The 27,462-nt window shown below is 39.2% G+C and overlaps 1 protein-coding gene across 2 annotated transcripts in view; it reads right to left on the bottom strand.

Annotated features, from left to right (window-relative positions):
• Positions 1 to 27,462, bottom strand: part of LOC122808712 (complement C1r subcomponent-like) — a 252,509-nt gene that overhangs the window by 38,265 nt on the left and 186,782 nt on the right. For both annotated transcript variants that reach the window (XM_044079700.1, XM_044079701.1), the window contains exon 5: positions 16,713 to 16,853. In XM_044079700.1, coding sequence (XP_043935635.1) covers positions 16,713 to 16,853 — 141 coding nt within the window. The remainder of the gene's footprint in view (positions 1 to 16,712; positions 16,854 to 27,462) is intronic.

Genomic DNA, 27,462 nt, shown 5'->3' with positions numbered 1-27,462 from the left:
TTACTTGCCAACACTGGGACTAGACCCCTACCTAGCAATTTCGTGATACTGATGTGTGTGGCCTACATTGCACAAACACTGCCTTAACCACTCTGTATCCAACCGACCTTGTTCTGCCAGCAACAAAATGAGCAGCCCTTGCAGGTCATGAACTCAGGCCCTTTACACTGAAGTCACAACACATGGCCACTACGCCATGACCACTGTGGGGACAGCTGTTGTGTTACCAATATAGCTGCCATTACCCAAACTGAGTGGTATTGAACACTTGCCTTTAAGTCCTAGATTGTGTAGTCCTTGTCATTAATATGACTGTTGCATCACATGTGTCGTTTTATCATAATGTACACATAGCAGATACATATGGTGGGATACATGTGGGAGGGTATATGCAACCATGACGTTTACTCATGACAGGTATATGGTTGTATACATATAGATGCATATATGTCTACATGTACATACACAGGGTATACACATACATATGTCTGTATACACATCTGTATAGTGTTACATATATATGGCCATGTGTACAATTCTTCGTATGTACAGATGTATACATATCTATACATATATGTATCTATACATATGTGTATATATAAGTATATGTACATATAGATTTTTGTGTATATAGCTATATATGTATGCACATCCTATGTGTGCAGATATGTCTACTTATGTTGGTACGTATATATATATATATATATATATATATATATATATATATATATATATATATATATATATATATATATATATATATATATATATATATATATATATATATATATATATATATGTCTACTTATGTTGGTATATATATATATATATATATATATATATATATATATATATATATGTATATATATATATATATATATAGATATCTATGACTATATGTGCATACATATCTACACCGACATACCTACTACTGTTGGTATATCTGTAGATATCCATACATATATGTGCATATGTATCACTAGCTGTATATGTGTAGACATATATTGCTCTGTATATGTATATATCTGGGTGTGTATATTTATATCTATGTACATATACATACCCATCTATATATGTCGATATGTGCAATTATATATATATATATATATATATATATATATATATATATATATATATATATATATATATATATATATATATATATATATATATATATACATACATATATATCTGGATGATTATATGTACAGATAATCTCACCATATGTCCTGGACATGGGAGTCTAGACCTTCCCAAGTCTCTATAGTCCCAACGTCATAGTGCAAGTGGATGTCAGGTATGTATAGCAGGTATATTGACAGAATATTGATAGTGTAATTGGGATTGTCTTAACAGACATGGTGTGCGTGGGAGGTCACATCTGCTTTCCACGTGTGCCATTGGCTACTGACAGACATCCTAAGGACATCCTAGTAATGTACCACTGCTAGCATGTAATGCCCCCGTGGACATCAGCACAGATATTGGCCAATATATGTGGATATTCTGAAACACTCTTTACAGTCCAGAGGTATACACAGAACCCCATAGTGCTAAACATGTGTACCATGCATGACAACATGGATGTTAACAGCCATGTAGATAGGTATAACACATAACGACTGGTATACATATGCCACCATAAGTTATGCATTCACACACCCCTGTCTGGCCTGACACATAATAACCGCTGGTACAGGGGTGCCATGGCCACATACTACCCACTAGATTTTGACATACATCTGTACAGCATCCCACTGCTCTGTCTGACATTCATGACTGTTAAGGGAGACTCGGCAGCAGTACATCCAGCAAGTATCTGCACATGAAAGCTCACTGGGTAAGTACACTAAGCTGCTAGACATGTAACAATGCACTGTGCAGGCTACAGGCAGACTGGCTCAACACTGGCCAACATCTCCTATGGGGGGAATGCACATGTACCTGCATATATAGCAGGCTCTGCAGGCATGTCACAGCACAGGGTAAGATACACCTGTGTGAAGGTGCATAACCACATCCAATGTGAACACAGCCACAGCCACATATGGTAAGCTAGCATAAAAGTACAGTATATGGACTATCTGTTCAACACCATCCTCATATGTGCCACTCAGAGACTAACCCTGTATATACTGGGCTGCTACACGGTGTCGTCTGCTGTCTGTCTGTGGTATGGGACATGTATGTGTATGGCCCTACAAACATGTAAACCAATATGGTAAAATACAGTGGAGCAGCATGTAACATCAGATAGGACGGGACCTATAACAATGACATCTACCACAGTCTGTACACAGGCGAACATGTTAACAAAGCACACACTGTTGACATTCACTATAGTTACACAGACCTCAGTAATGTACAAATGACCACAGAATGTCCTGGTAATGTCATCAGATATTACCTGTACTGTACATAACATGTGTAGCAGTCTGATATCTCACTGACTTGCTATCAGATATGATGACACTAATGATGGTGTACAGCACATATGCACCTTTTAATGCATGACATATGTGCAAAGGTTGACAGAGTTGTGGCTGGAAGCACATACACAGGGCCAATATTGATATGTTGCTGTGATAACCTCCTACATGTACTGTCGTAACAGGGTTTGTTGCAACATGTCCTATGAAGGATATGAAGTCAGTAACTGTCACGGCTTTCACCATCTACAGACTGCAATCCTCACACTACCTTCTGCAGTTCACAGATACGTGCTCTGTGGGCAACACATGACACCAAGGGCACAACACACTGCCCAGTCTGCAGATGACCCTGACGATGCAGATTCCTCACAAACATAGAACTGACATGTCAGGTATTACAACATGAAGGACAGCCATATCCACACACACACACACACACACTGTTAAACCAACATTACTCCACATGAAGTATAGCAGCACTTACAGTCTGTAGTCAGGTCAGGCACATCCCCCTCCTGTGTGTCTCCTTGTTTCCACAGTGTATGTTGTTAGAGGTAAATCCACAATCCATCTGAGATGCTGCTCACCAAACAGATCTAGTTCCTGCCCACAGTGGATGTAAAGGGCCAACACCAACATGATGTTCCTAGATATTGGAGTGTGTTTCCATGCAATTGGCTATGGGAATGCTACCACAGCTGTTCCACATGCACTCAGCTAGAGGAGGACTGCAATTGGTGCAGAGGCCATCAGCTGATCATGACCATCACTTACAAAACACAAGCTGCTGCCTAGCAAAGCAGGTGTACATCCCACATCCACCAGAGAGGGTGTGAGAGGGACAGACAGAGACAAAGTATGTCCTGGAAGGTGTGGGTGAGTAAAATCTAAGGATGTTTGTGTCACACACCTACCAGTATAGGGTTTCAAACACCTGACCGACTATGCATAGCTATCACATGTGTATGCAGTTATTGCATGCGCCACATAGCTTACATGTTGGTGAACTGTCCAGATGTATATGTACTGCTGAGTGACATGTGCAACACTGTTGTGATACAGTAGGTGTAGCACACGAGCCTGTCCACATGAACAGGTGTCAGCATCAACACAGCCACACTCTCTAAGGGACTCATACACATTGCCATACTTGGCAGGTAACGAATACACTTCCTAACCAGTTACTTTGCCACAATACAGTAATGCATAGGTATGAATTGGCCCACTGGGGTAACCTGGGGTTCGATGGTCAAAGGGTATGTGACAGTGTCTGACATTAGAGAAGATGTTTCAGTATGCCAATTGAGGTAGTACTGGGTGTGAATGTGGATGGAAACATCATATACCGCACACACAGACACAGGTGCTAGTACCGGTGTGCATGTGCGCATTGCTTCATGGGTGTGTAGTGGTTGACGGTGCAAGATGGCTGTACAAGGCTCGGTGAGGGTATACCTTGACATCAAGCCACATGGGAATGGTCTGCATTATGGCTAAGGGGTGTAGTGTCTAGAATGACCCACACAGGTGGGTATAGTATTCACCATCCAGTCACCTGGGTAACTATTGTGCATGGCCAGTGCTGTACAATGCTTGCAATGTATGTGTTCTATACACCATGACATGGATGGTGTTTGGGATGTGCACACGTCCCACATTCATGTACAGTGGCATGTGGAAGTGTACCTGATTTGTCTGGCCCATGTTGTGTTCACAGAATGTTATCATCAGATGTGACAGTCCCGCCCTCATGTGGTGGAGCTAGGTAATGGACAGCAGGTTGACCCTGCACCTACATTGATAGCATGCTACAGGTATTCCCTGGTGTCAGTGTTATCTGTCCATTCAGGGCATGTGTGTAAGGTATGGTATGTCCTTTGTGGATCACATTTGATGGAACCACAGTTGTTGCAGGCATCCAGTGGGAAACATACTGAAGTCACACTGTCTACAATTATGTGCCTATCATACTGATGGACAGGGTGCCATGCCTCTGTAAGCCACTGCATTCACACCACAGTTACTATCAGTCACCAATATGCAGTGTACTACACACATATTGACTGTTGCCTCGGCATGTCTGTGTGTGTGTGTATGAGACATGGGTTGAGAGTGTGCTCTGGGTAATACTGGGGTTGCTAACTATGATTGCCTGGCCTTGATGTCACATGTATGGATATGGATATGCACCCCAGCCTCTCAGCTGTTTAACAGCTGTTATCCCTGTACAGTGGGCATTGATATGTACTAAAGCCACAATATAAGAAATTTGCAAAACCCACTACACATTGGGCCCAGGTGTCACACATGCATGCCCACCTTCACACAGGATACAAGGTACAAAGACACACACACACCTGTCATATCTGGGAGTAGAACCCCTACCTAACTAGTTTATTACACTACAGCACTATGCAGTTATAGTACGCACCACTGTGATTAGTGCAGTACGTCTTCCCCAAAGGTGTATATCGCATTGGCTGACATTAGCAGGATTGCCAAAGTAGGGCATTTGACATGTATTGAGTGTGACTAGCCCAAAATGCATTGCTCCCTACACAGACAGGGGAATACACACAAAACATCCACAACTGACATCTGTGGGTATAGAACCCCTAACAGACATCTATAATACACGACAGCATGGAGCTGCTATAGGGCGCACCATAGAGATTACTGGAGGACTCCTTCCCTAAAGGTGTATAACAAATTGGCTAACATCAGCGGGTTGCCAAAGTACGGTGTTTGACATGTACTGAGTGTGACTAGCCTCTAATGCATAGCTCCCTACATAGACATTGAAACACACACAAAACATCCAGAGCTGCCATGGGTGGGTATAAAACCCTAGCAGAGTTCTGAATCACACTACAGCAGTAAGCAGTTATGGCACACGCTACAGAGATTATTGGGCTACACCCTTCCCAGAGGTGTATTTTGGGGTGGATGACATCAGCAGCCTTACCAAGGGAGAGCATTTAAATTGTAGGTGTGCCTACCCTAAAAAGCATTGCCTTCTACACAGGCAGATACACACAGGTGTCAAGGCTGGGGGTTGAACTCCGACTTAACTAGCTTATTACACTATAGAAGTACACAGTTATGGCATGCACCACGGAGATTACTGGCATATCCTTTCCCCAAAGGTGTATTTCACAGTTGATGACATCGGCACACTTGTCAAAGTGGACTATTGGAGGGTTGCAGTGTCTGTGAATGGACTCAAAAAGCATTGTTCCCTACACTGACAAAGGAAAACACACACACATACATTCATACTTGCCTTGTCTGAGAATAGAACTCCTACCTAACTAGTTTATCAAACTACAGCAGTATACAGTTACAGGACATGCTATGGAGATTACTGGATTGCAGCTTCCCAGAGGTGTAGTTATAGGTGGATGACATCAGCAGCCTTGTACGCAGTGTGAGTACTCTAAAAAGCATTGCTCTCCACACAGAGTCAGACAGACACACACACAATTACCATATCTGGGATTCAAACCACTAACCTAACTATTTTATCACACGACAGCAATACACAGTTACAGAACGAACTATAGGGACTACTGATCTACAATTTTCCCAGAGGTGTATTTCTAGGTGGATGGCATCAGCAGCCTTGCCAAGGCTGAGCATTTAAATTGTATGGAGTGTGACTACACTAAAAAACACTGCCCTCTACACAGTCAGACAGACACACACACAATTGGCAAGTCTGGTATTCAAAGTCCTACCTAACTAGCTTATCACACTATAGCAGTACACAGTTATGGGACATGCCACAGAGATTACTAGGCTACAACTCTCCCAGAGTTATATTTCACACTGGATGACCTCAGCAGGCTTGTCATAGTAAGGCTATGGGGAGGGCAGTGTGTGTGCATGGGCCATTACCCATTCATCTAGGGGTTGACACGCCACATGCGAGCACACACAGGGTCATATTTCACAGGTACATGTATACAGTTGCTAGATGACTACTTCCTTGTACAGTCATGTTGCACAGCTAGCACATGCACCACATACTGTGTAATGTTGACTGATACTGGTGGCTAGTATCTGCATTGAGTGACATCTGTACATCATGTGTTTTGGGCCCTTTGGCTGGGTGCTGGGTGGAACAGGCCTGGATGGCTCCTTGTCACAGTCACCCTCTTCCACACATCTATGTCCGTCTACCTTTGGCTTATTATAGTGTGTTGTCCTTACATATATGTCTGTATCCTTATCCACTGTGTGTGCAAGGCATGAGTGGTGCATACTGACGAGTGTCTGCACTAACAACTGTGACTGCCAGATATGTCTGGTCCACTGGTGTTTGCAGACATGGCCTTCATGTTTTCAAGTGTGTGAGCATGCCCAGTATGAACTTTCAGTATGTTGTTGCCTTATATTGCCTTTATTTCTCTAAGTGTACGAGCATGCCCAGTATGGCTGTTTGTATTGCATGTGTGGGTCAAGTCCAGGTAGTTTGTACTGCAGTGCTAACCTTTGTGTTGTACACCAACAGGTAGCATGCTGTCTCTGCAGGGTATCCATCGATCATTTGGCATTGACTGTTACTACATTTCTGCATAGCAGAAGGGGGCACACCTGACTATTTCTACATTTCTACACAGGATCTGGGGGGTACACCTGACTGTTACTATGTTTCTATGTAGGAAGGGGGGAGGGCACAACTGACTATTTCTACATTTCTACACAGGATTGGGGGGGCACACCTGACTGTTACTACATGTCTATGTAGGATGGGGGGGCACACCTGATACTTGTACACATTTTGCCAGGACTGTATTGGTATGTAGGGTACTCCATTTCAGTCTGTAGTCTTACCTAATGTGCTGGCTAGAGGCATACCAGTGTACTACAGATCTTAGCTTTTAATTACCTACATATTAGTGTCTGATGTCCTAGCCTTCACAACTGACATCCCACTGCCTGGCCTGCTGTAGTCTGTCTATGTAGGCCTTGCAGGGAAGTTACCCATAGGCCTCATTCAGAGGCCATAGCACAGCATTTGTTTGTGTTTGTCTACACCTGTCCTGCTGGCTGTGACTGTTGTTGGGCATGAGCCCCCCCCCAGACCGCCATGTGTGAGTCACTTACCTTGTGGGTGTCCCAGTATTGTGGGTGGTGCTGCAGGGCTGCCTATGTCAGATGCACATGGTACACTCCCTACACATGGTTAGGCACAGGTAGTGTAATGTTTGGCATCCCTTTTACTGTATGTGAGAGTCATAGAGAGGTGTTATTCCCTGGGTCCCTCCCGTGTCAGTGTATGTGCTATGTGTTGCCTCTTTGCCAAGGCCAGGGCATACTGGACATGCCTCCTTCTGCCTACTGGGGCAGGCTCAGGTTGTTCCTCCTCCAAGTTACTCTGTGCCCATGCAGGCCTTGGCAATGGTGGGGGCCTGTGTGGCCCTTCCCCATGCTGTTCCTGCTGCATCTGTTTCTGCAGGATCATATTGTGTAGCATGGCACATACAAGGACAATATGGGTATATGTAGCTGGTGAGTACTGCAAGACTCCACCAGATGTGTCCAGGCACCAGAACCGTGACTTGAGCATCCCAAACATACACTCTATTTTGATTTTTGTTTCTGCATGTGCCTCATTATGGAGTTCTTGTTCAGGTGCGTGTAGATTTCTGATGGGATGTCATCAGCCATGGCTCCAGTGCATATCCAGCATCCCCCACTAGGTGACCGTGTGGGAGGTCCTCATTGGCAAATCTCTGGTACAGCTGCGTCAGATGCCAGATGTGGGAATCGTGATAGCTTCCAGGGCAGCCAGCACACATGTTCATTATTATGCTCTGGGCATTGCACATGACCTGACAGTTGATGGAAGGGAAGCCCTTGCAGTTGATGTAGACCCTACCCCTATCACCGGGTGGTGCTTTGATGCATATGTGCGTGTATTCTATAGCACCCACTACCTCAAGGTATTCTGCTATTTGGTGGAACAGTTGCATATTGCTGGCCAATGCCTCACAGGTGTTGGGGAAATATACATGCTCACCGACATGTGCTGACATGGTATCCAGGAACTGGTGGAGTACCCTGGATGCTGATGCCTGTGAAATCCCCATCATATCCTCAGTTGGCTTTTGGAAGGTAACTGTAGCTAGTATTCTTAGGCCAACACATACCTTGGTATCTACTGGGATGGGTCCCCCTCTGTTAGTTCTGTGTGTGAGGCGTGGCCGGCACAGCTCAACAATTTGCTGTAGGAAGTCCTTGTCCACCCTATAGCGCTCCACTATCTCCAGCTCATATAGCCCTTGGTAGGTTACCCTGGGTCTGTAAACTCTTCTCCATCTCCTCACTGTTGGTTGCTTGGCAATATTCACATCCTCACTACCCTCAGCCTCTTCCACAAGTTGTTGTATGATAGCTATTGCAGCCCCTAACATTTTACTGTTGTGGGTGTTAAAAGTTCCCTGCTTGTTTACACTGGTAGTGTAGAGTGTGGGAAAACCCAGAGGGGTAGGTGTTTGCATAGTTTATAGTAGTATTCTGGGCTGGGCTGGTCTGCTGTCTGTGTAATTGGCTGGTTCTGATACATTTCATCTGCCAGCTAAGCTAGTACTCCTTGATTACCTTTCTACTGCTGTTTTCCCTTCCCATTGCCTTCCTGTTTTAGCCCGGGGGCGCACCGTGCAAACAGAGTGCTCAATTGTGCACACTGCTGCTATTTCCTGGTTTAACCTTTTTTTCTTCCTGTACAACCCGGTGTGCAGCGCACACACATGCTTAGGCTTTGTAAAGACTGCTAGGCAGGTTTAGACACATGCCATAGCTTAGCTGTGTTAAGCTAGGAACAACGCCGAGCCACAGGGCTCCAATCCGCTTACAATATGCCTGAAACACACCTCCCATGATGTCGCCTACCTCCTGGGCTTGCACCAAGCTATTCCTACTCTTACACTGTTGGGACCTGACTCACATCCTGGGGAAAACTGGGATTCACTATCCTTTCCCTCATTTGCATAGGATTGCATGCTAATGCATAGTTACATGTCTCACACTGAGCCTCCCCCCTTAGCAACCACTACTCACTGGCCAGGTTCTCTTCTGCCTGCCATTGACTTGCATGGCAGAATACTGATTTTAGTTAGAATGCTTAATTTAGGTTCATGTTGTTATTTTCCCCCCAATCCCGTTTGCGAGCCACTGCCCTATGCTTAAACAGCCGAGTTCAGCAAAGAAAAATAAAAGTTGATTTTTTTTTATTTTTTGTATTGTTTGCAATGCCAATGGCCTTATACTTGGCCATGGGCATGCGTACTGCATGATATGCAGCCTTTATATGGAGCTGTCATAGCTCCGGTTTGGATTTTGCAGAAATGTACTCGGTTACTAACCAAGTACATTTCTGCTGATTGCACTAGTCCTGCACAGACAGTCGCAAGCTTCCTGGATCGCAAATTCACCTCATTTGCATGGATTTCTCCTGCAAATGGGGTGATTTGCATACAAGGGCTTTGTCTGTGCAGGATTAGTGCAGGAGCTGTCGTGCATGCACCTGCAGTCTGTTCCTGGATCGCACGGCAGACATATTGCCTGCTTGAACTCCTGCACCAATCTTGCACGCAGTGCAAGCTTTCGAGAATCCGAGAGGTTGTATTACTTCCTCAATACATCTGCATCAGTAGTATTATTTTCATCTGTCACTTTCTTCTGCCATTTTCATTGACCTTTTCCATATGGGATCTTTTCTGAATGACATTAGCTCAATATAATAAGGATGTATTCTTTTGTAAACATAACAGTCTTTGGAAACCATCTGTGTGAAATATTTGTCAGGAAATGAAAGTTGCTGACTCCCAGCTAACTGAGAGCAGAATCCCATGTTTCAAAAATGGAAATGCTTACAGTTTACAGGAACAACTGATGTATTTCCTTTTGCTAAAATACTCTGACCTTAGATTTGTATATGAAGTAGAAGATAGCATGTGTCTTTTTTATACATCACATGTTAGAACTGGTTCTTTAACATATATCCATTTTCAGTAACATGTGTCGTACTGTTGGACATGGTGGCAGCTAGTTAATCAGGATCAATCAGACTTTCTTAGCTCTAGCAACAGTCTGTGTCTTATCTTATAGGATCCCCAGACATTTTGAGACAAGCAGAGAAATATAACATCTTTAATATCCTGTATCTGTTCTGGGCATACCTCTCAACCTCTTAATGCAACAGATCTGGACAAAGCCTAAAATAATGGGGGGACAAAGGCCCAAAAATAGGGACAGATTTTAAATATTGCTGTTATAGATTCATAGGTTCATAGCTGTGTACTAGGCTAATGGCCATGGAGTCTTTACAAGCCTAGCCCAAAAGAATTGCCCAGGTACCGTGCCACCTGATGTTAGTTATAAACTTAGAAAGCTGCTAGAATAACAGGATTTGTGTTACCATGCCTTTTCTGAAGAATATGAAGTCTGAAACTCAAATATGTCATTATTTGGTAATTTTTAGTGATTTCAGTCTTGCATGATTTGCCAGAAAAACACAGATTTTATGAGGAACAAACCAAATATTCGAGGAAAAAATCTGGACATTCTGTGAAAATCTGTATAGTTGAGAGGTATGGTTCTGGGTTTTCTCCCCAGTTGGCCATACTTGTCAATCTCCCATGGAAGATATCATAGCGGCATCACCACTTAATGCCCAGATTACCTTGATGGACTCCTTTCAACATAAAGAGCCTGATTCCAAATGGTAGCCACTTACAATGAGAGCAGTCTCAGAGCAGGTGTTTTGGAAATTGGCCCCTCGTGTTAACTTTTTTATAGACAGGCCTTATACTGAAGTACGTCACTTGAACTGAGAGCAAGTTTTTCAGAATCAGGGCAGACTTATACTTTTGGAATTTGGCCCAAAATTTCAACAGCTGCACTTCAAGGTCGTCTAAAAATGTTGAAGTCTTCATTTTATCATGAAGAGTGATAGAACTGACCTGGTGAAGGTATCTCACTTCTGCTGCACATACCCATAATCTCATCCTTTCATTCGCTACCCAAAACCCATGTCCAGAGGTAAGGCTAGGGCCGCAAAGTAACTGTTAAATTGATTTTTTGTTATTTGACTTTATGTCTCACTTCCCCACCCCACCTAATGCAAACAATACTGCTGTTAAATTTATAGATTTGTCCTTTAACTTTATTTTACTTCCCTGCCTCATTGTGATATAATGCCAAGAGTCATGCTGCTGTGTCCATCCATTGATCAGTCTCCTAATGCACTCTACCGTCAGAGATCCTTGAAAGAAAATTATATTCAGCCCCTTTAATTTCAGAAATCATCTAACTTAAAATGGAAATCAAACAGGGATGTCCTTTATTCTCATTTTGCTTCTTTGCTACTAATACCCCTTGTTCAGGACAAAATTGATACCTTTTTATTTGGGGACCACAGTAGGGATAATCAAGAATGTTCTGCACGGAATTAAAATGTAAAAAGAAGTGTATGTTTACAGGGAAGTGTGAAATTAAACAAAACAATGTAAAGAGAGACAGAGAGAGAGCTTTGGTTTGGTTTTTAATTTAGCAGTAAAAATCAATACAGATGAAAATAACAATGGCTCAATAGAATATACAAAATGAACAATAAAAAAATACTGAACCTGCTTACATATCACTTGCTTATAAAGTTATATATCATTAAGAAAGGTACAGGATACATTAAAGGAATAAAATAAGTAATAATAAATACATTTCCTGATCTGGGTTTTATCACAAGCTTCCAGGATTTAAAGGTAAATGACTGTCACTAGCTTATCACTGTTTAGTAGACTGTTTCATTGAAGGTTGAATATTAGATATGGAGAAATGTCAGGTTCATCCACAGGTTTGTGAAGCTGTTTGCTGATTCCAACATGTTTTAATGCAGCATAAAATGTAGAATGGTTTAGAGACTTACCGTGTGATTTGCAAAACCCTGCATTAAACTTTATTTAAAAATCTACAGTTTTAGACTTGCAAACTAGTATGCATCAGGTAAAACCCTTTATATTATAACTGCTTACACTGTAAGATTCAGTTAGTGTGTGTTTCATAAAATTACTTTAAATTCATGCATACTCTATTCAGTGTAATTCATTACCATTTTCTGCACAATTTATTACTGCTATTTGTGTGAAAATTATTTATATATAATAATTCTGGCATTTGAACATTAAAATTCTACAATTTTTAAACATTTAAATCATAAATTGCACTTATTTTCTAAACTGCAGTCTTTCAAATATAAAGGTCCTTTATTTGCTATGGTGGCTATTGATATGCCTGATTATGGCATTATCAAGATTTTTTTCTTCTAAAATTTAGCAATACAGCAATATAACTGACCTAGAATGCAAGATATTTCATTTTTCAGAAATGGCTAGCCATCCTACAGTGTAAACATTGGCTCAAGGTGATAGTATTGATGTGACACCCCAAACCCATGTACAAAAATGGGAAATAGGGGGCTGATGCCAATGTCAGTGGCAATACCAGTATCATTATAGACTTTATTATCATTCTACCAGCATGATCACTAAAATATCGCCATATAACCAAGATCGTCAGGTTCTAGAATTCATTTACATATCTCCATTTTAGTTAGTAGCACTTGTCATATTCTCACTTGCTGCAACAATATTCACCATATTCAATGTTGCACAACATGGATGTTAAATCTAATACTTTTTCAGTGTAGTTGCCGTGTTGCTCTGCACAAAAAATATTGTAATATGACCATTTATTTTACATAATAGGTGCCCTGTATGTGTGTGCAATGTGAGAAGGAAAAATAGAAATATTTGCTGTTCTTGTTTAACAGACAAAGATGAATAACTTTAATTAAAATAGAAATCAGGGTACTGTGTCTGTAAAGGTTGCACAGTGTGCAAGTATCTGTAAAATGCAAACTTTTCCACACGTATATATATATATATATATATATATATATATATATATATACACACACACACACACACACACACACACACACAGACACACACACGCGGGCACGTTTGTGTGTGTGTGTGTGTGTGTGTGTGTGTGTGTGTGTGTGTGTGTGTGTGTGTGTGTGTGTGTGTGTGTGTGTGTGTCTGTATGAATGCATTCTATTGATCAAAACTGTCATTTTTTTACATTTATTAAAAGCTAATGTAAACAAACTCAGTGAAATAGCTTTGTATTGAAAACACAAAATTTGTTCAGGATATAACTATCTACAGAAGGAATGTTTTATGCAGGTACCCCGCATCATTCTAAGTAATGGGCAACATGTAAAAAAAAAAAATTACCATATTTTGACCTTGCTCTTTCACAACATATTCATTATATACTTACTGAAAAAATAATACCCTTCCAAAATTAAAATATAAATTAAATATATGTGGAGCTTTTGTATTGGAGATGCATTGCATCTTATACTATAAAGATAAGGAATACATTTTGTGACTTATGGTTTTGACACTCATTACAAGGCATGTTCCTTATCACCAAAATGCAAATACACCATGCCGAAGGTGGACAAACCACTATAAATTTTAAGTGGTTTTGTTAATTAATAATAAAATAAATTTCATCAGGAAAAGTATTCAGTTAAAATATAGTTACAAAATATGACATAATATGTCATATGACAACTCAGACAACTCATTTAAAAAATTGTAACAGCAATATAAGAAACGTGTAACATAACAATATTTAAAAAACAAATCCTTATACAAGAAATTAGATAGTGAAATCACAAATTCTGTAAATTCAACATACATTTTTATACTGACATTTTCATTTAAAGCTGATGGCTTATCTGCTGCCAGACCTATCTACCATCTAAGATTTTTGGCTTCAAGTAAAGAATTACGGCTGCCCACAAACGGATCAGCTTTTATACAGTCAATAACAATATAATTAAATTTCTTGAAATTAACATATACCAATAAATGTTTAGCCAGCACATTAAACTATCTTTGTTCTTAATGATCAAAACATGTTCTCTTATTCCATCACCACTAAAGCATTGGATATCATGCATAACACTAGATTGCCATAGAATCCATACACACACACGCACATATATATAAATGTATATGTATGTAAATACATATGTGTGTGTGTGTGTGTGTGTGTGCGCTCATGTACACATGAGTTAGACTGTCACTACAACAGTGATAATCATCTAGAGTCAATGTTCACACCACTCAGTGATTAGCAATGCCGCAGTTATTGTGCCATATTAAACACATGCGCACTCTATAAGTGTGTGTGTGTGTGTGTGTGTGTGTGTGTGTGTGTGTGTGTGTGTGTGTGTGTGTGTGTGTGTGTGTACGGGGGAGGGGGAATGCGTATGTGTGGTAGAGAGAGAGAGGGATGAGATATAGAGGCAGATATACTGAAGGGTACTCTTCAAATGATGGCTAGGATTCATTAAGGTACCAAGATCTATACACATCTGTGAACACATTGTAGTACACTTTCCTGATTCAGCGACCACCATAACATGGTACTGCACATCCTTTACCATGAAGACATGCAGCACTGCATAGGGCTGGCCCTGCAACTATGCTGAATGCTAATGATGTATTCTGAGGAAGAGGCATATGCTCACAAATTGGCATGTTGTGGGAGAAGGGCCTTTTTAACCAAGCCAGATGATGCATGCTAGGCCCTTTAATGAATCCCAGTATTATGTACTGAGTAAACAATAGTGGGACTAAGACAGTCAACTAAATCATACATAAATAAATAATAATAAAAAATAATATTTACCCTAACCCTATCGAGACACACATCCTTGCTCCCACTCACTGCTTTCTGCAAGTGCTCTAAATACCACTACCTCTCTCCCATAATGTTAACTATCCCCTACTAGAACCCTTATGCTGACCCAAAACATTCCTACCAAGAGCCTCAACCTAACGTTTTACCAGCCCTCCATAAACCTAAAAATCACCATCCCCTTCCCTAACCTTAAAGTTCTGGATCTCCCCCTAAACCTGAACTCTGCTTCCCCCTCCCATTCCAGATTGCTTCCAAAGCCTAAAATACCCTTCTATCTGCTATCAAAGATCGCTTCCTAAATCGAACATCTGTGCCCCCCTCCATAACCCTGAAGTCTCTATCACTCCGTAAACCTAAAATCCCCATCTTCCTCCCAAACAGTGACGTACCCACTCTACTCCCTTTCCCCCTCTCTAAAATCACCCTCCTGGCTTCCCTTTGGCACTTCCCTGGTCAGCAGCAAACACTTGCTTGTGTCCATCTCCTGGGACATGAGCAGATGGTGCAGCAGCTGAGTGACCAAACTCAGTTTCAAGTTGAGCACAAGGTGGGAAGCTGGTCTGTTGAGATAAAGGCCATTCAAGTCTGTGGCTGTGAATGCCTGGAATTCGAGCATCTAGAACTCAATTGGCTGTAACACTCAGATTTATGTATGATAGCACTGCTTTACACTTTGCAGAGATGTGGCAAATGATTTCTAAGTAATGCTCTATACACATAGCAGAGATGCATTTTGAGCAAATGTTATCACTTGTTTCTAAGGTGCTGACTGTAAGGTAGCCTTTATTATCCTAAAGATTTGCATGATTGCAGTCTAAGTGCATCACAGAAGGCTGTTTCACTTTAACACATTTGTTTGTGTTGCTCTACCGAACTGAACTCTTCAATTACGTTATGCTTCTCATCACAATTCATGTTTCATACTTACTGCTAGGACACATATCAGTAACACTGCAGGGTGGTGTACATTATATAAGATGAAGGAACACTGAAAATGCACTTTAAACATCTAGTTTCAGATTTTAAAATATCATTTGTCTATGACTTAATGCCACTTTAGCTTTAAAAGTCATCATGAAGCTTATTATGACATTTGCATTTGAAAACAGACAGGTAATGAATGGCGTGTCAGTGATTTGTCTTGCATTAATATCAAACTCTGTACTTCCTGCTCATTTGTCTGTCCAGAGATACTCACCAGCCCTTAATTATTTGATCTAAAATTCCTTATTATTGAAAAGTATGAGTTGAGAAAAGATCACTGACATTTTTGCGAATTTGGAGAAAACAATCCTTGACATATTTGCTACTTTTTTATTTGATAAACCTCTTATTAGATTAGGTACATAGATTAGTACAGTACTAGGCTAATTGCACTTTTGGGCCATTTTAAACCTAGCCAATTATTCTTTGTGTGAGTCAAACCCTGCACCTTGTATCTGTAAGGGAAACATCTTAACCATTGTACTGTATAGTGCCATGCTATTCACTTACCATTATTATCATTGTATGTCACCATCTCATAATGCTTATTACAGTGGTATTGAATGATGGACTCATGTGTGCCACTCTCCATAGACCATCTGTGGACTAAGTATCCATTTGGGAGAACTTTTGGTGCACTGCAGAGAGAAACTGGAGTGTTGGGAAAAGACAAAAAAAATAAAACATTTAAATACCTTTTACTAAACAAGAAGACAAATCTCAACAATAATTTAAAAATATATATGAAAAATATCTTATGTCATAACTTTTGTTGTCCCACATAAAGTAAAGATGGTATATAACTATATACAAATTTTTATTTACGTATTTTTCAGAAAACATAATTGCCAGAGCACTACGGGACAGTTGTCAAAAGAGTTGCTTTCAGTACAAGTCTGCCCTGATTCCAAAAGACCTACTCTTTTACTTTGGTGTAGGGTCCATCTATAAAAAGGCTTTTTATGAGGACCAGAATTTAAAACAGCTGCTCTCAGCCTACTGTCAGTGTAGTCATTTATACTGAGAGCAAGTCTTTGGAAACTGAGGCCATACATTTTCCAGTACTACTTGAATTAGTGATGGAAAGAAAATAAGAAATATGCACGGATTAAGCACACCAGGTAAGGAGATGGAGTCTGATTCTCCCATTTATCATTTACCACCTGGGTGGTTTTTAACAAGTCATTCAACCTGACCATTGCTCCGGGCTCCAAGGTCACCCCTGCAAAGAAGCACGTGTAACTATTATGTTTATCTGATTAACAAATACAAATAAAAATGTTTTTTTTTTCTTAATGAGTACACCAGTCACTATATTAAACTCCCAGGTACTTCACTGTTGTAGAGAAACAGCCAAATCAAAAAATGCACCATGGTTTTCACTAGAAATAAAAAATGTTAATGTACAACAATGGTAAAGTGTGCTAAAACTATCATTTAGAAAAAATAAATCTACAATAATACTAGCATATCATATATATTATATATGAGTATATGATACAATCTACAATAAACACTAAACAAATGAAAACCAAGAAATAATATGAAAACCACCAAGATCACAGGATCACAAGTTCCCCACAATTAACCATTTTTTAATGTGTAATAAAGTGGTTAACTGTGGAGAACTTACAGTCTATAATAATATCAGCACAATTATCTGTGTCTGTGTCTCTCTCTCTCTTGCTCACTCTCATTCTTCACATACAATGTATATATATATATATATATATATATATATATATATATATATATATATATATATATATGGGTCTGGGTTACAACATCGACAGCTGACAAGACCGACAGCGAAATCACCGACGCCAGAGGATCGACGGATGAAAACACCGACATGGGGAAAGGATGTGTAAGTATGCAGTAGTGACGGACGTTAGGGTGCGAGTAAGGTAAGTGTGCGATGTTGACGGTCTGTAGGGGTAGGGGTGGGTTAAGTGAGTTAGGGTTAGGGCGCGGGTTAGGTAAGGGTGCAGTAGTGAATTTTTTTGGGTTAGGGGCGGGTTAAGTGAGTTAGGGTTAGGGCGCGGGTTAGGTAAGGGTGCAGTAGTGAATTTTTTGGGTTAGGGGCGGGTTAAGTGAGTTAGGGTTAGAGCGCGGGTTAGGTTAGTGTGCGATAGTGACGGACCTTAGGGTTAGGGTTTCGGTTAGGGTTGTGGATAGTTGTGTATGTAAGGTTTGGTGTTTGTTTGTTAGGATTTAGGTGTGCTTGTGTTGTGTGTGTGGTTTTTTGTCAGGGAATTTGTTTTGTTTATTGGTTGTTGTGATGATGTGTTGAGTGTGTGCGGTGTCGTGTTTGTGAACTGTCGATGATGTGGTGTCGGTGATGTCATTGTCGATGTTATGTGCTGTATAACCTAGAACCATATATATATATATATATATATATATACAGAGAGAGAGAGACAGAAATAAGCATGTGGCACATGGTCTAATACTCCAAATAGCAGATGTTAAAACAGTGATCCAAACTGCTTGATAGTCAAATCTAAAAATCACAAAAACAGCAAAGCTTCTTAGTACGGTGGGAAAAATGGTAAAATTCTCACTCTACACTCTATCATGCTCCTGCACAAAACTGGTGATAATGTGCAATCAGTTCAGTTTCAATTAGCTTTTCTTAAACTAATCTAATGCACAGCCAACTAAATGGCAACTGTGTGTGTGTGTGTGTGTGTGTGTGTGTGTGTGTGTGTGTGTGTGTGTGTGTGTGTGTGTGTGTGTGTGCATGCGCACGTGTGTGTGTGTGTGTGTGTGTGTGTGTGTGTGTGTGTGTGTGTGTGTGTGTGTGTGTGTGTATATATATATATATATCTATATATATATATATATATATATATATATATATAGAGAGAGAGAGAGAGAGATTTATATATCTATATATATATATATATGGGTCTATCTTAGTACATCGACATTTCACAATACCGCAAATTAATAACGACACCAAAACATCGAAAGTCATGTAACCGGCCAGAAGATCGACAGTTCACAAACACGACATCGCATAATTCAACACATCATACCAACAAACATAACACATCCCTATCAACACCCACACACACAACACAAGCACACCAAAATCCTTACAAACAAACACTAACCCATACATACACAACTATCCACAACCCTGACCCAAACCCTTACCCTAGGGTCGTCACTTACTCGCACACCCACCCAACCCCCGCCCTAACCTAACTCACTTATCCCACCTAACTCACTTATCCCACCCCTACCCCTACTAAACACCAGCATCGTGACACTTACATATCCTTTCCCCATCGCAGCTTCTCAGCGTCGGTGTCTTCCTCCGTCGGTCTTCTGCCTTGTCGATCTTCTGGCGTCGATAGCGTGACTTTTTATGGTGTCGGTGAATCCGGTATTGTGAAATGTCGATGTACTAAGATAGACCCATATATATATATATATATATATATATATATATGTATATACAGATATATATCTATAGATATATATATATATATATATATATATATATATACAGAGAGAGAGAGAGAGAGAGATGTACCAGTATATATGGTTTCCCTTAATTTGTTCCAGAGCTACTGATTATTGTCAACAGCTTTCCTGCTTGCATAGTTTGGGTAACTTTAAAGCTGTTGACCATGGTGCTAAATCCTATAACCGTGGGGTTGGATAATTTCCCATTTTCCCAGTATTGTTCTAGCATGGGGTGCTGGAATCCAGGGGGTTCCCCGTAAAAAAATGTATTTTATTTGCATGTTATGAGGTTATGTCTTAGAGCATGCTCCACATGTTGTTGATGACTTTTTTTATTGTTTTTGGTTATTTTGCTTCATGTTGACCTTTTGCATTTTTGATATTTTTAGGTATTTCCATATACGTATCAATAACAAAATGCTGACATTCATAACGTCAGACCCAAATAATCAAACACACAAAACTGTAATAATACTGAAAAGAGAAGTTTTTGCAGATGAGCAAGTCCCTCCCCTGCACCCCACTTGGGTAGCTGTGCGTCTCACAACTCCTGCTAATTATATATTCCAACTCAGATCACATTATTGATGAGAATGGGCAAAACCCTAATTAACACTCTACAGTGACCTTGTGCAACTATCTACTTTCACTGTGCAGTGTAGTTACATTCCAGGTTTGATGCTTTGTTTGTCAATTTGCATTGGTGGTTCAGTTGTAGAATTCTTATCTCCCACACAGGTGATTTAGGTTCAACTGTCGGCCAATGCATTGTCTCATTTTGGGTGGAGCGGTTAATTCATCTAGCAGCAAGAGGTTCTCTGGTTCGGTTCTAGGCTGGAGTGCCTTCTGTGCGGGGTTTTCATGTCCTCCCTTGTGTTCCCATGGGTTTCCTCTGACTACTCGTTTCCTCCCACATTTTAAAGACATGCATCTGGAGTGTTTCTCCCTGGGCCTCCGCTGAAAATAGATTCTGTCCTAGTCGGACTTTTTATTTTATCCAATGGAGGTTTAACCCATTACATGATTGTCATTGGCTTTGATTGAAGGTGGTGAGTGGTGAAGACGAGAAGTGATTGGTGTGATCATTGACCATTTGATTGGTCGTCAATTCTATATCGCCTCCTGTGAGGAACTAGTATTACCACCATGCTATTGGCCCTGAATCCAAGGGGGATGTAGGAGGAAAATAAATGATTGGTTGGTGACTTTTTAAAAAAACTATCAGCGGTTACATGTTTTACGATCTGAAGAAGGCTGAATAGCTGAAAGCACTTATCAGACTCTATTTTATTATTATTTTTATGTTTTGTTTATGTTTGTTTTATTAAATTGCTCATCTGATTTTAACAGGAATTTGGATTGCCGTGGTGGTTTATCGAAGCTTTCTTTCCATTATTAGTCAGACTTTCCTGGTCAACAAATGTTAAATAAATAAAAAATTTAGGTTTGATGTTATGAATGCCAAAATTCTGATACACTAACATTCTAACATAGTCCCAGTCACAGTCCATTAAGACACCATCATGGAAGTGCTTACCGTTTTATTTTTATTTTTTGATTTTATTAAATTAAGTGGTTATTTTACAGTTCGAGTGTTTTACTTTCACCATTTTTTAAACCATCAGTCACCATATTAAGCTCCTTGGTACTTCACTGCAGTAGAAAAACAAATCAAAACATTCACCATGATTTTCACTAGAAATACAAAATGTTAATGTACAACAGAGGCAATTCATACTACAACTGTCATTTAGAAAAAAGCACACCAGTACATTTATCTCTTTCTCTCTCTCTCTTTCTGTCTACCTGTACACACACACACACACATATATATATATATATATGAAATATACTGAACTCCTTATAACCAAGTTACAACTCAACCCTAATAAAGCCATCTATATTATCTGTACCTACCTACCACCAGGTAATAACTCCACAAGCACAGAGAGTATTCTTAGCTGGGCCTCAACTAGCTACCCACAAGAAACCATAATACTTGGTGACTTTAACCTTGATTGGTACTCAGTTAACTCTAACAACCCAGCCTCCCATATTAATCTCCATAACTTCACCCAAACTATACAAACCCCCACTAGAACTAATAAACCAAACAACAAAGAAAGTATACTTGATTGGATCCTTGTCAACAAACCCCAAATAAACTATCAAGCAGGGACCCTACCTGATGATATCAGTGACCATAACTTAACCTACATCATAAGGCAAAAAAATATCACTACAAATAACCCTTCAGTCAGGACCATACGAAGTATTAAACATTTTAACCCCACTCTATTCAAAACTGAACTCAACGCATGTGACTGGACTCCACTAAAAACTCTTCCCCTCAATGAAGCAGTTCTACACTTTAATACCAAATTCTTAACTATCTTAGATACCCATGCTCCAAAACGTACTATAAGAATAAAAACCAAACCTGCCCCCTGGCTATCAAAAGAAACAAGACAGAAAATATTACTTAGAAACAAACTCTGGCAACAATGGAGAACTACTAAGCTACCCTTAGATCATCAATCCTTCAAACAACTAAGAAACATCACCAAAAAAGCTATCCTTGCTGATAAAAAACACTACTATTGTAACCTCCAACAATCTAACCATAATAATCCCCAAAAATTCTGGGCAACATTGAACAAACTTCTTCACCCTGGACAAACTTCCACTCCCCCCCCCTATGGATCAGACAAAATTTCTTCCCTTGAAACTGCTAACACCTTCAACTCCTTTTTTACTGATACTATCAACTCACTAGCCTCTCACCTTCCTTCTGATAACTCCAATATCCCTCAACATGCCGCCACTAATTTACCAAGCTTTACTATACAGCCCATCTCTACCACCTTTATCCTAAAATGCATTCAAAAGCTTAAGCCATGTACTCCTTCAGCCGACCAACTTCCATCGGAATTTCTCCAAAAAGCAGCCATAGAAATAGCCTACCCCATATCAATTCTTATTAATAGAACCATTAAAGAAAGATACATCCCTGACATCTGGAAAATCTCACATATTATACCCTTACATAAGGGAGGAAACTCCACAGAATATTCTAATTATAGACCCATTGCCCTCCTCTCCCCACTAGCAAAGATCATGGAAAAATGTATACATAATCAGTTAATGTCCCACTTAACTAAACACAACATTCTATCTCATTGTCAACATGGTTTCAGGCCTTTTCATAGTACTACAACTGCTCTCCTTTCTTTCACCGACTTCATTAACAAAAACCGCAATAATAATACCCTTTCTTCTGCTCTTTTTATTGACCTATCTAAAGCTTTTGACATGGTCAATCACCCTCTTCTTCTAAAAATCTTGGAATCACTTGCTATTGAACCAGATACCATTCAATGGTTCACCTCCTACCTTTCTAACAGGAAACAAGCTGTACTCTGGGATAATAAACTCTCCTCACTTCTCCCTATCTCCCTCGGTGTACCACAAGGCTCTATTCTTGGCCCTCTTCTGTTCTCCCTATTCATAAATGACTTACAAGTTGCCATTCCCCAAGCTACATGCATACAATATGCAGATGACTCCACACTCATCTGTTCTGCAAAAACCATCCCAGAGCTTCAAACGGTTACTCAAAATGTATTCCATATGGTTGAAGCATGGTTCTTAAAACGCTGCCTACTTCTTAATGCCAAAAAAACAAAACTTCTCCTTTTTAAACCCACAACCAGATCCCCCTCACTGGACTTCTCTATCTCTTCTATTAACAACACTCTCATAACACCTGACTCTTCTACCAAACTACTGGGAGTGACAATTGATAACAATCTTACCTTTGACTATCACATAAACAACACTATCAAAACAGTACATAGAAAACTGGGCTCCCTCTATAGAATTAGAGCATTCCTATCCCCAACAGCCAAAGCTACTTTGGCCCACACTCATCTCATCTCCACTCTTCTCTATGCTTCACCAATTTATACTAACCTAAAAAAAAATAATCTTACCAAGTTGACCACCACCTACAATAGTATAGCTAGATTTGTTACTGGTAATCAATTCAGAACACATCACTGCCTGAATCTACAACAAATTCACTGGCTTGAACTACAAAACATGTTGCTTCTTTCGCAACTTCCCATCATCCACAAATCTTTTTATCTGCCAAACAACACCCCTTCATTTTCTAACCTCCTCACACCTTACTCTAACCTTTGCTCTCTTCGCTCCTCTAACAAACTCCTAGTCACTGCCACCAAATCCAATAACCTTGCGGTGACTCCCTCTTTTCTAACTCCATTGGTAAACACTGGAACCTGTTGCCCACTGAACTAACTTCTATATCATCTCCTGTCCTTTTCAAACAAAAACTTAAACTCTACCTCACCAAACACTGGCTATGCCCCTGCCTTAACCCAGACTGAACCCATGTATATTGCTCACCCCTCTACATTTTGATCTCTGTGATCCTTACTACCTTCTACTTATTTGCTCACTATTCTATCACTTACCTCTCCTCTTTCCTTCTCCCTCCTAACCTTTTTACTCAGTTTACTAAGGATACCTACTAACATCTAATCGAAAACTATCCTACTTACATAGCTGTCCTTAAATATCCTTTTCTCTTTCCCATAATGTTTGATTAATCTAAATAACATATGCCTGTGTTTTGTGTTCAAAAGCCATGAGTACTCCTTGGTACAAGTGCTAATATATGCCTATTAGAAGTTTGATTCCTTGTATAATATTGTCCTGTTACAGTATGTTTTGTATACTACTTCTTTTTGTATTGCATGTAATAGTTATTATTCTATCTGTGGAGGGCCTCTGCTGAAAAGGGAAATATATCCAGTCAGACTAGCCCGGTTAACAAATGTAAAATAAAAATAAAATAAATAAATAAAATATATATATATATATATATATATATATATATTTATACATACATACTATATATAAATATATGGCACAATTTACAATAATATCAGCATATTTATATATGTCTGCCTGACAATATGCATGTGGAACATGGTCTAATACATAAGATATCAGATGTTAAAACATTTAGCAAAACCACTTGATCTAAAAAAGCCACAAAAACAGCAAACAATTTTTTGCAGGCAACCTGTACCCCCACATCACCTTATACTTATATACACAAACACCAAATGGCAAAATTCCCACTCTACATTATTTTATGATCTTGCACAATAAAAAGTTGGTAATGTGCAATCAGTTCAGTTTTGGTCAGCTATACTAGCTTTTTTTTTGTTCAACCAATCTAATGCTCAACCATCTAATATATATCTATAAATATATCTATATCTATCGCTATATACACACATACACACACACATATATATATATATATATATATATATATATATATATATATATATATATATATGTAAACAGGTCGGGTATGCAAAAAGTTCTAATAAAACCACTCCAACTCAATACCTTTGAGTGCTTTTGCCTCTTTAATAACAAAGGCTTCTTCAAAAATATCTAACAATAAAATAGCATACATTTGAATACTCTAAAATGACCACTCACATAAACTTTAGTCCATGACATCATTTCCTTATCTAATCAATTTAAGAGCACATTTAATATTAAGAATTTAATTTAATCCCGGATATACGTCTGCCTAGAGCAAAATTTGCCAACGTAATTATTTATACTCCAAGAATGTGTTAACATCACCTATAAAACTGCATACTTGATCTAAAATCGCAAATTTAGACTCATGAACTCCTTTACATACTGTACTATTTCACAATAACATAAGTCCTTATTTTTTATTGCAGTCCAGTGCTCTCTAATGCGTTCACACAATTTCCTTGTAGTTTTTCCTATGTAGAAATATGTACATGAATTACAAAATCCTAAGTAAACAACATTCCTGGATCTACAGTTATGAAACCTATACACATTGATTTTAAAAGATTGTGCAGTTAAATAAAACACTTTACCAGTAAAAATGTATTTACATACATTAAATCTTCCACATTTGTGCATTACCAGTAAAAGGTTGCTTGCACCTTGATGTTACATTCCCTGCCTCAAAGTAATCCTTCAGTGTTCTTGTTTTATTATAAAAAAAACTGAGATTGATTCCCTAAGACTTTAAATTGGCATTACCAGCTAAAATACACCAAGTACTGATGATTACATTTCTAATGTTTCACATTTTCCTACTAATCAGTAAGGGAAATCTTAGGTGTTTGCCTTACAAACACAAGTTGCAGGGTTTGAGTCTCACAAGGGATAATTGGCTAGGCTTACAATGGCTCGCAAGGGCAGTTAGCCTAGTACTAACCTATGAACCTATGAACCTATGAACCTGTGTATCTGAAGTTGACTCCATGTTGGGAAAACCACTTCTTAAAATAGGTGGATATTTAGTGGACCTAAGGATAGAAACTTCCGTCTTGATGTTTTCAATTAAGGCTACAGGATAATTCCTTGCCACAAACAATTCTTTGAGTAAAAAAACATTCTTTTTCAAAGATGCCATCTTCACTAATAATTCGATAAAGTCTTATGTACTGTCCTTTCACAATATTTTTCTTCATAAAAAATGGATGCTCACTTTTAAAATCCAAACAGTTATTTCTAAATGTCCGTTTCCTATAAATATTAGAAATAAAGAAATCTCTCACCAATGGATGTCTAAAAATGGTGCCTCGCTACCAATGTTTAAAAGGGTAGATTTTTGAATGCTTAGCTAAAGAATTATTACAATCTTTCTTTCTTTGACCGTAACGTTTATAATTTCTTTTAGATAATTTAAAGTTTTACCAACATAAAAACTGTAACATGTTTCATGTGTTGTCAAATAAACAGTTCCCTGTGAATTAAAATCAGACTTGCCATTTACCCAAAAGAGTGTTGATACTTTTAATATACAAATTAGATGAGTTACTAATGAGCCTACAATATTTACAATTGTTACACTTCTAGGTTCCAAAAGTAAATGTATTGTCTTCTTTTTTTTTCTTCTTTTTAGACCTTTCTAAAATTGGTTTAATATTGTTATTCTTTTTATATATCAATAATGGTCTATCACCTATTACTTTGGATAAATCAGTGTTATCAAGAATAATTTTCCAACTTTTTAAAAGTATCCCCAGGATTCAGCAAGCAGTCATGCAGGAATAAGTTATTCCTGCACGGCAGGGATCATTCCTGTTCAGCACAGCAGCACGCCATGCATATTTATGAAGGTGTGCTGCCATGCTCTAAAACAGAAACGGTTCCATGTACGAGCGCATGGCGTGTGTCTGAGAGCAGAGCTCTCACAATACACATGCCCCCCTGCACTCCAGAATTACCTTTCGGCAATTAAAAATGAGTGAGAATGCTTGTAACACCCCAACCCATCAAGAAAGCAAAAAATATCTGGTCAAAGGCAAAAGGGACAATCGTCATACCTCTCAACTGTACAGATTTTCGCAGAATGCCCAGATGTTTGTTCACATTTTTGGTGTGTTCCCCCTAAAATGTGTACCTTTCTGGCAAATAGCTGAGGATTGAAGTCATTAAATAATGACAAAACATTTGAGTTTAAGATGCCTCAGATCCGTCAGAAAATTCATGCTAATGTAAAACCTATTATTCTATCAACTTTTTAAGTTTGTAAGAGCACTATTTAAAATCTGTCCCTGTTTGCCCCCCCCATCATTGTAGGCTTTGTCCAGATATTTTGCTCTAAGAGATTGAGAGGTATGCTACCAAGCCAAAAGTTATTAGGATAACACAGGTAGCATAAGCACATAGGGTACACCTCCCAACC

This window comes from Protopterus annectens, chromosome 8.part0 (assembly GCF_019279795.1).
Source record: "Protopterus annectens isolate FY-2018-M chromosome 8.part0, PAN1.0, whole genome shotgun sequence".
Lineage (NCBI taxonomy): Eukaryota > Metazoa > Chordata > Ceratodontiformes > Protopteridae > Protopterus > Protopterus annectens.
This window is presented reverse-complemented; position numbering and strand designations above follow the sequence as displayed.